Source organism: Numida meleagris, chromosome 1, assembly GCF_002078875.1.
Source record: "Numida meleagris isolate 19003 breed g44 Domestic line chromosome 1, NumMel1.0, whole genome shotgun sequence".
Lineage (NCBI taxonomy): Eukaryota > Metazoa > Chordata > Aves > Galliformes > Numididae > Numida > Numida meleagris.
This window is the reverse complement of record NC_034409.1, coordinates 107,718,259-107,732,204: the sequence shown is the minus strand read 5'-3', so window position 1 is coordinate 107,732,204 and position 13,946 is coordinate 107,718,259. Positions and strand designations below refer to the sequence as shown.

The following is a 13,946-nucleotide window of genomic DNA, read 5'->3' as shown; positions in this document are numbered from 1 at the left end:
TGGCTCTGTCTGGTTTGTTTATTAATGGCAGTTCAAGCGGGAAGTATGTTAGACTGTAGGCTGTGAGGAAATTTCTCAGGGCTGGCTCTATTACAGGATAGGGAAGGAAATAGGTAGAGCTAGAGCTGAAATGTGACTGAAATTCCTACCACAAAAACTGCCAGCATGGTCAGTGGGATAGGTGTTTGCGAATGAGTACAAAGGGTAGGGGCCAGCCTGCCATTCTGTGAGGAGGCAAGGAGAAGGGACTTAAGGTGAGTTTCCCAAGGTAAGAGAGGTATGGATGTAAGTGCCAAGCAGGGGAATTGTGCTGTGGATAAGGAGCTGCTGGCAGGAACCATTGGGACTGGCTGTGTTTCAAAGCAATGAGTACGTGCTGCTGCTCAGCTCTGTCCCCTCTTGGCCGGTTGCTCAAGGTAAGCAAGAGTGAAGGCATTTTATATCTGTCAGGCAAGGATGTAAACCTCTCATCCCTTGGTTTGCAGTCCCTGTTGCTTTACGGCATCAGCCCATGCTCAGACTTCTACAAAACAGATTTGAACCATGCCAGCCGCTCTCACTGGCACCTTATTCCATCAGCTGCGGGATGGAGAGGTGCAGGGTGGGCCTCCTCAGCCTGCCTCAGGTGTTGGGGCCATGCAGCATGACCTTGCAGCTCATGAGTTTTCCAGTAGGAGCACCATCAATCTGCCTCCTCTGGTGCAGAACGTGCTTTATCTCCAGCTTACTATCTCTCCATGAGGGGAGCAACCCAGCTGGTGAACGGTGCATGAAAAGTTCCATACACATCCCTTTTGTATAGATTAACCAAAATGCTGTCCTTGTCCACAGCACTTGTGGTTCATTGCCTAACCTTCAACTTTTCGTAGTCTACTACCTTACCTTCACCTTTTGGCAGTCTACTGAGAAGCAAAAGTGGTTGTGATAGGCAAAAGGCCAGCACTGCTCCCAGGCTCACCCTTGCAAAGCATGGCGCATGGTTCCAGCAGAAAGGCCAAAGGCTAACGGGACACGGAGAGCAGCTGGCAGCCTGTGGGATCAAGTTCCACTTTGGGAGTAGGCGAAAGGCATTCTTGCCATGCTGTCACTCTGGCTGCGGTCCCAAGTGGGGAGCTGAGCACTGACAAACGTGAAGTGTTCAGATGTTTTAGCCAGTGCAGCTATAGAGAGAAACTGCCAAAACTGCAGTGTGATGCTTCCCACGTCCATGGCATGCCCAGAGGTTGCCCTGTTGATAGTAGCCCCAGGGTTTGGTTGTTGCAGGCAATGACTGTGTGCGCCCCCGGTCTGAACACTTTTCCTGATGGTTGAGGCCCTGCCAGGACTGCGCTATCCCCAGCCTTGGAGCTGCCCTTCCTCGTGGATCACTGACACAGGGAAAATTACTGGGTACAATCTTCTGTTCAGGCTCTGGAGATAACCAGAGGACTTCAGTCCGGAAGGCTGCCTTATGAAAGCAATAAATTCCCTTTGGGAAAGGAAAAAAAAAAAGAAAGAAAACACACGTGAGGCTAATGGAGGTGACACTACCTTTTGCCAGTGCAAAGTAAAACCAAATCCATCTGAGCTTTGCTCATGGAATATTCCTTAAGGACGTTGTGTTTACCAGAAGCGTGCCATTGGAGGGGGAGGTGGCTGTAAAAGGGCCTTGGGAGGATTTCCAGGCTTTAGCCTTCCCCAGAGAAACAAAGTGATAACCAGCAGAGCCTGGCTGCCTACCTCTAGGGCAACATTTCTATGGGAGTGGCAGGTGGGTTTTCCTTCAGGTGAACAGGAGCTGCCCTGGCCCTCAGTTACAGGCTGAAGCTGCAGGCATAGGAAGGCTTTGGGCTCTGGCTGTGTCCCCTGCCACTGCCATCCCCATCTGCCTGCCCCAGGTTGTGCCCTCAGAGGCTGGGGAGGGAGTAGGAGGGTGGGGAGAGGTGACATGGAGGGGAAGATAGCGCGCACTGTGACATGGCCCTAGCCTGGCCATGAGGAAGTGGCAAGATGGGGTCAGGATAAGAGTGAAGACGACTTGACTTGAGGGTGCAGGTGGCTGAATCCCACTTCAGGGACAACCTGAATCTTAGAATCATAGAATCCTTAAGAGCTGGAAGGGACCTTTAAAGGCCATCTAGTCCAACTCCCCTGCAATGAACAGGGACATGCACAGCTAGATCAGGTTGCCCAGAGCCTGAACCTGGGATTCAGCCATCTTTGTGCCAGGCCTGAGTGCCTGCCCAGAGGCTGTGGGCTGGCTGCTGGGCCCGAGGCCAGCTCAAACAGGCTCATGCCCTCAGGGCTGGCCTATGCTTCCCTCAGAGCCAGCAGGGAATGTGGGAGAACACCTGGTTAAGCCCAGCTGGTGCTTTACTCCATGCCAAGCAGGATGGGTTGCTCAGTGCTATTGCTGGAGGACAGCAAGGGATCTGAGCAGCAGCATGGTCACAAGAAGAAGAGCCTGTTCTCCCCTCTGTGAGGGAAAGTCACTTGTGGCCTGTGCACTCCTGTGTTATTCTTAAGAAAATTAAATGTGCAAACCTACACAAAAGTGCTGTATAGGCTGCAGGGTGCACTGTTCTCTCAGTTGCTAACAATATGTCACAGCTTCTTCCAACAAATGCATGTTCTTTCACGTGCAGGCCCACTCTCAGGCTTTGGAAAGCAGCCTCCTCTGTTAGTGGCAACTAGCTGGATCTGTATAACCAACTGACCTGTGTGCTTGTCTGTGCAGACCACCTCAGTAGTCCATGCATGGTATAACGTGACAGGTACTTTAGGGTCTATGATTCTAAATGGATTCTATGATTAGCGTGGCCAGCAGGTCAAGGGAGGTGATCCTGTCCCTCTGCTCTGTGCTGTAAGACCTCACCTGTAGTACCATGACTAGATGGGGGGTCCTCAGTACAGGAGAGATGTGGACCTGTTGGAGTGCATCCAGAGAAGGGCCACAAAAATGACCCTAGGGACCTGTGAGGTCAGGCTGAGAGAGCTGGGGCTGTTCAGCCTGGAGAAGAGAAGGCTCCAGGAAGACCTGAGACTACCCCGCTCCCTTTGCCTCGCTCTCTTTTTATGGCTGGCTGGTTCTCACTGGTCACTGTTTCCTGGGCTGGGGACAACATGAGTTCATCAGCATGATCCTGTGAGGCCAAAGCTGCAGTGTAACTGCTCAGATAAAATACAGGGTGGTGTGAGTCTGCTGTGGCACAGCTTCAGGTTTGTGTTCTGCCCTTGTGTATTTTTTTAGTTCAGTACATTTTTATTCTGTGTACACTGTCGAGTTCCCAGCAGTAACATGAGGGGGATAGCAGTGCAGTCCCCGGCCAGCTTCCTATGAACGACTTCTTCCTCTGTTCTCAGCTCAGGCACAGGCAAAGCACAAAACCCATGTCAAAGAGCCTGCCGTGCTCAAGGCATGTTACTTTTAAAAATCAGACTCTATCCAAAGAGTCCTTCTGGGAATGATGGTGGTGAAATTAAGAGCTTTCATCAGATTTAGCAAATAGGTTTTACCTTAACAAAAAAGAAGAAAGAAAAAAAAGAAAATGTAAAAAACACCCATGCAAATATCCACTTCATTTTAGGCTGAAAAGATCTCCATTTCTTTCAGTTCAGTCACTGACTAACCTTATTTTTTAACATGGCTAGAAGCACATGCTGCTTCAGGGGGTGGCAAGGGAGGGGTGCTTGGGTTACTCTGTAACTGCGGTGCCCAGAAAACACCTCTTACCGGGGTTAGGCCTATTTGCAGCTTCTTTATGAGAGATCTACACGATCTGCGTCACATCAGATAGCCCACAAGATTCTTCTACAATGGATTACCTCTGGCAATGTTTTCCAGAGATTTCAATTATTGCAAAAAGACCAAAGGTAATGCCATTCCTGTGCTAATAACTAAAATAATCAGGTCTTGGAAAAGTTTCCAGAATAAGCGTTCCTATAGGCGTTACTCTGGCTCGACTGTAGCAGTGTAGCTTCCTCCACCACTGTGTTATGGGGAGCAGGGCACAGTGGTGAGAAGCAGAAGGGAAAGGGGGGACCTAATCCCCTCTAAGAGAGAGATTGTCCCTCTTCTAGGAGATCTACACCCAGATAATCTCACGATGGCCCCAGACAGCGTTTGGGAATCAGTGTAGAGCAGAAGACATTTACTACTCTCAGATGACTTATTAGTAAATCCTAAAAAAAATCCTAAATAAAAGTAAAAACTAGTGAGGAACAGAGAGGTGTTGGGCTGTGTGAGGACTAATCCGGGTTCCTGGGTTAGTGGCATGACATTTCTGTCATTGTTAATGCCCAATTCAGCAAGGTACATGCTGATGCAGACTAGAGCTGAATTGAAGCAGCAGACTGAGACACGAAAAGAGATCAGAAACCACATTCTGAACTGACCACAACATTGCTGGGGGTTGAGCTGCAATCGCTTCTGAAGATAAGTATGAATTAAAATACAATAAATTGTTTATCTTTTTTATGTCCCAATCATTTATGAACAGAGAGTAATCAGATGCTGGGCATAATTAGGCATGGGGTGGGACCCAATCAGCATCATCTCTACAGAGCGCTCTGCCGCCGCTCATTGGTGTTCACTATCACAGGGCACATATAAGCTCGGAGTTGGAGCACAGCGAGAGCACTCGGACAATATCTGGAGGTGGTGAGTATGGTTTATCTCTTACTGAATGCTCTTCTTTTATAATGGTGACATGCATGGGAGCCATACATTACTAGCCAGGTAGCATGTTACCACAGAAAGGCTTGAAAGGAGGATTCTGGTGGCCTCTGCTTCTGAGCCAGATCAAAGATTAACTCTGATCCAGGGAGTGTCTGTGCTTTCAGCGAGCTCTGAGTAAGACTGAAAGGTAGGGAGGTTCTGCCTTTATGCTACATGGTCGGTTGGGTGATGGAGCAGGCTGTCTGCAGAGCCTGTGCAGTCTCCACCTTGGAGGTCTACAAGACCCAAAAGGACCTAACGCTGAACCTATCTGAGCAGGAGACTGAGCTGAGAACCTCCCGAGGTCCCTTCCAGTCTAGGTCCCTCTGTGATTCTGTTGAACTGATGCTGCATTTGCCTTGCTCAGTGAGAGCAATACTATTTCTATAAAATAAAGCAAGAAATTTGCAGTTTCCTTTGACCAGATAAAATTCTCATGGATTCTCTCTGCGCTGCCGACCTCCCATTCTCCCTCAGACTGCTTTGAAGTGTCTCAGTATTCATCTTGTTGAAGTTATCAGTGCAGCCTGATAACTTAATAAACACAATCTTTTATCTGCAAAGTACTCTATAAATATTAGCCTATGATCTTTGTCATATTATTACAGTAAGTGGCAGCAGCTGAATGTTACCATGCCCTGCCTCTTGGATTGTTTCCAGTTCCAGTGGATATTTCCATTATCTCTTCTACATTCTGTCCTGGCTTCTCTAATTGGATGTCTTGCATTCTGAAGAACCTCAGGGGGCTATTAAAGACACCTACAACAGGACACAATTAACAGCTGGTCAAATAATTGCAGAAGCTTCAGATAGGAGTTAGGGGTATATGTAAGAGTTCTGGTGAACAAGAGAGGACATTGCTCTGCTTTGTGATGTAAGGTGACTTGAAACTGCATTGGAAGCAGTGTGGGGAGATGTTTGCATTGGACATTGTTCTTCTCAGCATTGCTCAGCCACAGAACCTTCCACAGAGATCCCATCCCCCTCCCTCTCTGTGCTTCTCAACCAAGCGAGTTAGTGGGGTGAAACTGCTGAACCTATCAGCAGGAGAGTGGCTCCTTGATGTTGTGTCAAGGCCTCAGAGAGATACAGGGAAGGTCAGGCTTCATGTTGTCTGCAATCTTGCACAAATGTCATTGAGGTTCCTACACTTCAGGCTTCAACTGTTAAGTTTCTCTTCAGAACTACAGTGGTTTTTGATGTATCTTAACTTCAGTATACTAATCCAGCCTCTGGGCACAGCTGGGCAGAGATGCTGGAATGATTCCAAGTTGGCAGGATATCTGTTCTACAGCGCTGAACAAGGAGTTAACCAGCCTTTGAGAAGATAAATGACGAATCCTCCATCAGTAAGGAATGTAGATGTTGACATAGTCAAGGGACACGTTTTGGTACACGTTTGTTTTTGTTTGCTGGACATCTAGAAAATACATCTGACTCTACTTTGGGTGACTGAATAAATGGAAATCCCATTCTTCGTGTTTTCTTTCGGGATGTTAAGGGGGCTGAACATAATGAGTCAAATGTGATCTTAGTTTAAAAAGTGGGAAACCAGTAATGCTCTTCCCTCTATGCGGTCCTGCACTTGGCATCTCAGCACAGCGTGTAGTCTCTGATGCTCAGTTTTAGGGCAGGCTTGGCTGCTCTTGGCAGTGACCCCAAGGCTTGTGGCATTTCTTGGCAGTGGCAAGGAGCTCACAGGCTACAGGTCCCAGGTTGGTGTCCAAGAGAGTAGCAGAGCATCTGAGGAGGTCACCTGCCTTGGCCTGGGGCACTTACTTCTGAATGGGTGATACTGGCTCCTCACATGCTCAGGTGAAACATAAAGTCTCTGGGATCACCCATTTAAACTGGATGTGCAAACATGGATTGTACGCCTGCATGGAGGGAGGCAGTGGCGCCAGGTCCTCTCTGGTGATCCCTACAGCTCAGTGTCAGCCCATGGCTGTGCTCAGATGCCTCAAGGGGAAAGATGAGGTGCAAGCTGAAGCCAGGCCAGGCTGGCAGCTGGCCAAGGAATCATGCTGGTGCCCAGTCAAGGAGACCCCAGCTTCAGTAAAGGGGGGTGTTTGGGCACCCAAAAAGCCACTGCGGACCAGCCTCTGCATAGGTTAGGTCCAGGCTGGAGCTGGAGCCTGTCTTTCTGTGGTACCAGAGCTCGACGGCCTGAGGGAGGGTTGGCTGGTGTGCCTCTAGGGAAGGATTTAAGGGTGACCTAGAGACAATGCCTGAAGACGGCCATGAGCTCTTCTCAAAAACACATCCCCCGTGGTCAGAAGGCAGCATTTCTTTGCTGAGTGACCCCTCAAATCTCCTGGGCTTGACCCACTGAAAGGACGGCCCTGCTCGTGGCCTGCTGGAATGGAGAAGGGCCTATGCTGTGCCTGGCAGCCACTGCCCAGCCTCCTGTGGGCCGGCACCCACCAAGGCAAGGAGATCAGCACCCACAAAGAGGGGAAGGACCCACAGAAGAAACCCTTATACTCTTTTGCAACAGCTAAAAGTTTCAGCCTCTCCTATGTTTCTACCCCACCATGAAATGGTGAAGATGGGCATAAAAGAAAAAAAATGCTAGTAAAATCTTACTTCCAATGTTTTAGTTGGTAAACAGTGATAAGCAGTTTATCTCTGCTTTACCCACAAATGACTTTTGCTCCTTCTCAGTTGATGCATTAGGTAAATAAGGATTTGCTTGGGAAGACATTCTCAAGGCTGACACAAATCCTAGCTTGCAAGAAAATGTATTTTTTTCCCTTTAATCTCTCCCAAGAAGCAACAGGTTTGGTGGTGGGTGGGTATAGCACAGGGAAGCAAAGTTTGCAAGGAGAGTTTTTATCAGACCATCTGCAGGGTCCAGGTCATTTCAGCCTGGTTGCCCTGCACGCTCATGGCCGCTTGCTGCCTTTTTGGGCTGCAGTAGATGCCACAGACTGCCTCAGGAAAAGGAGTGGCTGCTCAGCGTCTGGCTGCAGGGTGCTAGGTCCTCCCAGAGGCCTTCATTTCTTCTGAGAAAGAAAAGGTTAAATCTGCTCTGGAGGAGTTCTGTGTACCCAAGTTTTCTTCATGTGTCTACATCTAGTGCAATGCAGCTGGCTGACTGCTTGGCACTTGGTGGCACTATGTCTTCTGCCTGAACCACCAGGAGGTGAAAGGCCTGCCTGGGGTCTTGGATCACATCTGACCATCGTGTGTGGACTCTCAAGTGTCCCAAAATGCTAATTTTTGAAGGCCCAGGGGCACAACTAGGCTACGGAGCTGGGCCCTCATTGCTGCCAGGCTCCACAGTTCATTTTTATCATCAAAGTCACCATGCCTGGTGCTCTTCTCCAAGCGGGGGCAGCAGGGCCAGGAAGCAACATGGATTTATTAACCTTTGCCTTCAGAGAAGTTCTAGCCTCTGGCTGAAATCTGTTATATTTCTGTGTTTCAGGGACACCCACACAGAGAGAACCCCAGCCCCATCCTCCTGGCTGGTGGAGCAGCCACCAGGAAAGCACAGCAGTGACTTCAAACAGTCCCGCTGGACTGCTTCAAAGAAGTGACTGCAAGTGGGTGAAACAAGCAAGCAGAAGGAGGATGGCAGAAATGGTAATTAAGGCTGTCCTTGGGCTCATGTGTTGGGCCACAAGTTATTTAGATAATCATGACTTATCCCAGTGTTCTGGCTGCTGGCTTGACTGTTGTGAGTCAGCAGGGCTTTGTAGGCACTACAAAGCCTGGATGCAAGTCTCCAAACATGATCCTACTGAGCCTCGAAGTCCCTTTATTCAGTGAGAGCTGAATCAGGACCAATTCATTCTGTGTATAAGTCAGAAAAGAAATTTTTAATTACCAAAACATTTATTTTCTCAGTGTGGATGGTTTCCTTACCACAAAAAAAAATGGCTGATGGACTGCATAGATGATCACTCCATGGATGGTCACACCATAAAGGGTCACACCAACTGAATGTAACCATTTATCTTGTTTCTAGTACTGGTCAGAATACCAGAAACTATAGCAGATACTGAGAATAAACTATAAAACCAAACTTGTCATTTTCTCTGTATTTAGAGTATTCCTAGAGTGCCATTAACAGCACTGTATTTAAGAACCACTAATTAGCTTTATTTCTGGGAACTTATCTAACTCTTTTCCGGTTCCACTTTAACCTGTTTGTTCCTATAGCTGTTCCTGACAATTTCATTTTGCCTTGCTGTTCAGTGTTGAGAAACAGAATCATAGAATCATAGAATCATTACGGTTGGAAAAGACCACCAAGACCACCTAGTCCAACCTTCAGCCCATCCCCACGTGCCCACTGAACATGTCCTTCAGTGCCACATCCACACGGCTCTTGAACACCTCCAGGGACAGTGACTGCACAACCTCCCTGGGCAGCCTGTGCCACTGCATCACCACTCTTTCTGACAATAGATTTCTTTCCTAATATCCACCCTGAAAATTGTTTCCCAGTCTCCTTCTCCAGATCCACCAGAATTTGTACATGTGACACAAGAGCAATTTCCACTATTTAATTCATCTGCAGAATTAGCTTTTTGAAAAGCCAGTAGGGATGTCCCAGGCAGGCTCTCGTCCTGCTTCAATGTTCAAATGTGAAAGTAATTTCTCGCCTTTGGCAATTATTACACAGGTGCCTGTCTACCACACTTTTCCTCCCAGGTGACTGAGTACTCTATTTCCACTATGCAGGAGACAGCCAAGGCATGCCTGCTCATGAATGGCAGCTGCATGGGAAGTCAGGAAAGCAAAGCTGACAGCACGTGGATTCTTCCCAACTTGCCCAGTAAGTGCACATGGACAGCTGCGACGCCTGCCAACAAGTCTCCGCACTCATGTATACCCTTGTAAGTAATTCTTTCAAACTTGTTATTTCAAAGTGCAGGAAGGTCCATGTCTTCTGAAGAGGAAGCCCTATTGTTACACCAGAACAGTAGTGATCAGAAGTCTGTAGCTGGGCAATGTTCTACCCTGACTGTATGTTTTTTTTCCCTGAAGGCAAAAGCCACCTAGTATAGGATCATAGAATCATTAAGGTTGGAAAAGACCACTAAGATCATCTAGCCCAACCATCAGCCCATCCCCACCATGCTCACTAACCAGGTCCCTCAGTGCCACATCTAGAATTTCTCAGTCCCTTTAATCTTGCAGAAAGATTTGGTGGCTTAAAATTCATCTCAGTGTTTTCCAGCACACATTTGAAAGTATCTGCTAGTTTGGGGCATCACTTTAGAAGAATTAAGATGAACATATTCCAGAGGAAGATTTCAATCAGGGACTTGCACACTCCTGCAAAATGGACTGTGTGTTGACTGGTGGTGTACAGCAGAAGTGAAAGCACTTCCAACTGCCAGGCATGTGTAGATGGTGCTCCTGGTTGTAATGTACTGCATGCATACAACTCGAAGCTGTCACACTCATAACCACAGTCAGTGACAGCCATGCATTCATCAGTTGAGGGATGCCATTCAGCTACCCTTGCTTATTCAGATAGTCTGAAGCAGTGCATAATATTTCAGAATATTAGCAAAGCCTCTGTCAATGACTAGAGACCTTCATAAAAACTGATTGCTATGACTTGGGCTTTTAAATAAGAAGGAAATGACACATACAGAGGTTGCCCAGTCTTTGTAAGTGACCCAGGAGCTCAGTGCAAGGTGAGGTGACTGCTCTGAGTCCGTTCATGTCCTCTGAGCAGCAGTTTTCCTCTCAGGGTGAGGCAAGCCTGCCAAAGTGACTAGACGAGAAGTGCTTTAATGGCCCTGCAAACTAAACGCAGACAGGCTATTAAAGATAAGGCTGTCCTATAAATGTCAGGGAAACTGAAGACACATCTCTGCTGTGCCAAAGCGCTAATTCAGATCCAGCGTTTGAGGAACCAGAGCCTGCGAGAGGTGCAGCACTGCCAGCCCGGAGCCCACATGGTGCCCACATGGCAACACTGATGCAGGGAATGAAACACAGCCCACTGTATAGCACTGATGAAAACATACACAAGTCACAGAGCACTGGGACACATCACACCATTTTACTTTGCAGAAGCATGTGGAATGGGCTGGTTGTTTTCCCTGCTCTGGGTGAACTATAGATGATAGCCGATAGGGAAAAAATCACTGGACTTTCTGAGATGAAACCTAGCTGAGTTTTGGGGCAGAAAGGGATAGTATCAGGGAAAGAAGGCAAAGTGTTATTTTAGTTAAGGATATTAATTACATTTTTCCTGAGATACAGAGATAGACTAGTTCTGATAGGCTTTAATCCAGTTCTGATCTGCTATAACCTGGATTGTTTTTCCTCTGGACTTCTTATAGAATAACATGCTATGAGTAAAAGCAGAAATCCTAGAGAAAAAATACATCCTTGTTCACTGCTATCCTGAGCCTATAACAACTGCTGCAAGACAAGAGCATCCCCACAACATCCTTTAGGAGCACCACAGGCATTTCCACAGATCTTGGTATCCACAGGCTGCTGCCTTTGGGCACATGCACACGGCTCACATAGCTGACAACGAAAGCTGACTGTGCTAGCATTATTTTTGTAGTAAAATATGGTAGTGATTCGAAAAGAACTTTGATAGGAACTGCTGGAAATTTGGTGCCTTGCTCCAGAGTGAGAGAGAAACTATTCTTTTGGGTGAGTGCTCACTGCGGTTGCCTTGCTGGAGTGCACATAGCACGGAAGCATCTCACTTACCACAATGACTAGCTATGGTAGATAAATGGCCTTGCTTTCTACTCTCGAACTGACTTCCTGCGGTCTAGATGGGCAGTGTAGCTCTCAGGTCATTCCCTGGGAAAGCAGGCTCTAGCTAAAGGCCACCTGAGGGAGCTGGAGTCTCCTCATGCTGCGTCTCAGCTTCACTGAAAGTAGCGAGCATTTCAGAGACTTTATAGCAGATGGAAAATGGCTCAGCTGTGGGGGAAACTCATTTGTTGAGTTATTGCCTCACGTTTACCAGCACTCAGTAGACGTTGTGATGTGCACAGTAACACTTTCCATGGAGCGAGAGTTAACAGCACGTGCGTAATACACCATAATTCCTGAACTTGAGATGTAAGGAGCGAGGCTCCTTTTGGCAGTAAATGCCTTCAATAAAACACTATCCTGTACTCTTCCAAGAAGTGTATTTATCATGCTTGCAAAAATTGTAGGGAGGTGTGTGTGTCTTTAAGTAAACCAGCATGTCATCCTTGTACCATATGGACTTTCTGTCAGCAGACAGCCATCTGCCTGCCTGGCTGCAATAGCCCACAAGGATAACTCGGGTTCAAGGTTCAAAGGATGATAGTAGGCAAGAACTGTGCCGAACAGTGAGGGGGTAGGGGTTTGTTACCCCACTCAGAGAGACATGCTGACTATCAACCAGGGGCAATACGTTTGTGGCCCCAATAAACACAGCCCTCATCAATCTTTTTCTTCCTTCTTTTAAAAAGTTCAAGGACAGCAGTTCCCTGTTTGCGTGGCAAGATGCATTCAGCTACGTGTTGGACAAACAACTCTTCTTCATCTTAGTTGCAATCACTGTGACGTGTTTCTTGGCTTCTGTTAAGAGGCTGACAGAGCCTAGCAAAAGCATGAGGCTGAATTGCCCCGACTCAGGAACTTAGTTTAATTATTTGCCAAAAAACTCCGGAGTCCTCTGCTTCATGGCAGAATTCACTCAGCTCACAGGAGGGTGAGAAAGATCTGAGTTGCTTAACAAAGGTGCTCTGAAAAAAAAGGTGCAGTGCTAACTCACCCCAGGTGAAGCTGAGATCTATCAAGTTGGGTGTAGTTTCTAGGGGAGCACAGCTGTGTGAGAGCCCACTGATGCAGGGCTCTGTAGATCTGAGAAGAGAAGCATCCTGGCTGGTATTTTGTTTTTTTTACTATGGGCACATATACAGATGTAACTCTAGCCCTTGGTTGAAAATGTTGCCAGGTTCATGCATAAAATTCAGACAGAATTCATTGTGAGTATCACTTCAAGGGCACAAAACTCCAAAGCAGGTGAACAATTGACACTGGTGAGCAGATCCTGCTGAGAGAGCCCTCTCTTGTCAGTCTGAGACTAAAGTGCTGTGGAGCACCTGGACCTTTCTGACAGCTTGAAGCCATCCTTGCAAGTACAGGAGCGAGGCAAGAAAAAGGTTGCTCGGAGATGGATGAAAATGTAAAAAGCAGAGTTTGAATTGGATAGGATGGAGGTAAGAGGAAGAGGCCTGTATTGTGCATGGCTTCCTGGCTTTCTCATGGACTGTATAATCTTGAGGCTTGTTTACTCTTCTAACTTCACTGAGTTACAGATTGTCCTTGTAGAACAAGTCATTTCAGAAAATCAACTTCTTTTTTGTGTGTAAAGGAATAATTAACTCAAGGTAAGAGCGGTGAAAGACCACAATTAATTCTTCTTGTCATTACTTGATGATGGATTCCTTTTCTCTTGGTGCCGGCTTGTCTCTTGGTGGTCTTGGTGAAACCTTATTCAGGTTTTGTCTTGATTCATGTTGCGTAACGGTTGCTCTGATTTGACTTTTTTTTTTTTCCTCCATTAATACAGGTCAGAAGAAACAAAGATTTTACCCAACATCTTGAAGAAAATTGGCAGCACCCCCATGGTCCGAGTCAACAAGATTGGGAAGTCCTATGGGCTCAAGTGTGAGCTCTGTGAGTTTCCCCTTTCCACCAGGTTTTTCCGGGCCACGAGGTGAGGTTGAGGGGCAGCGTCAGAGGGGGCTTCGGAAGAGACTATGGAGAGCAAGAACAGATGGGAGGGCCGCACATGGCACATGTTGGGTACTCCTGGTTATTAGGTTACAGGGCAGTCATCATCCTGCTGCACCACCCCTGCACAGTGCTGGGTCTCTGCCCCTGGGAATTTCACTTTCTGTTTCCCCTTGGGGACCTTCCCAAAGTGCAGCTGAAAGCAGAACAGTGGGGGCTTCCTCCTTGTCTGGGAGGATTTGGTGCAGACAGCACTGGACAAGCTGCAGAGTGAGGCTGAACTCCATTTGCTGGGATGCTGTCTCCCTCCCATGGTACAGCAAGGGAATCATAGAATCATTAAAGCTGGAAAAGACCACTAAGGTCATCTAGCCCAGCTGTCAGCCCATCACCACCATGCCCACTAACCCATGTGTGTAAGTGCCACATCTATATGCTTCTTGAATACAAGAAGGGGAACAGGACACCCAGCAGCTGTTTGTTCCTGAGCTGTGGGTCAGCACAGGGCCTCTTACCTAGCAAATAAACGACGACTTGTAGCCTG

At 47.5% G+C, this 13,946-nt stretch overlaps 1 protein-coding gene across 2 annotated transcripts in view; it reads left to right on the top strand.

Moving 5' to 3' along the window:
* LOC110403445 (cystathionine beta-synthase-like) overlaps positions 73-13,946 on the top strand; it is a 28,049-nt gene continuing 14,175 nt past the window's right edge. The window contains exons 1-5 of one of the 2 annotated variants that reach the window (XM_021406649.1): positions 73-254; positions 4,581-4,639; positions 8,127-8,284; positions 9,389-9,543; positions 13,239-13,345. In XM_021406649.1, coding sequence (XP_021262324.1) covers positions 8,273-8,284; positions 9,389-9,543; positions 13,239-13,345 — 274 coding nt within the window. In that variant the 5' untranslated portion in view covers positions 73-254; positions 4,581-4,639; positions 8,127-8,272. Of the gene's footprint in view, positions 255-4,580; positions 4,640-8,126; positions 8,285-9,388; positions 9,544-10,725; positions 12,886-13,238; positions 13,346-13,946 lie in introns of those variants that run through there. The other variant, XM_021406650.1, reaches the window with a different exon arrangement.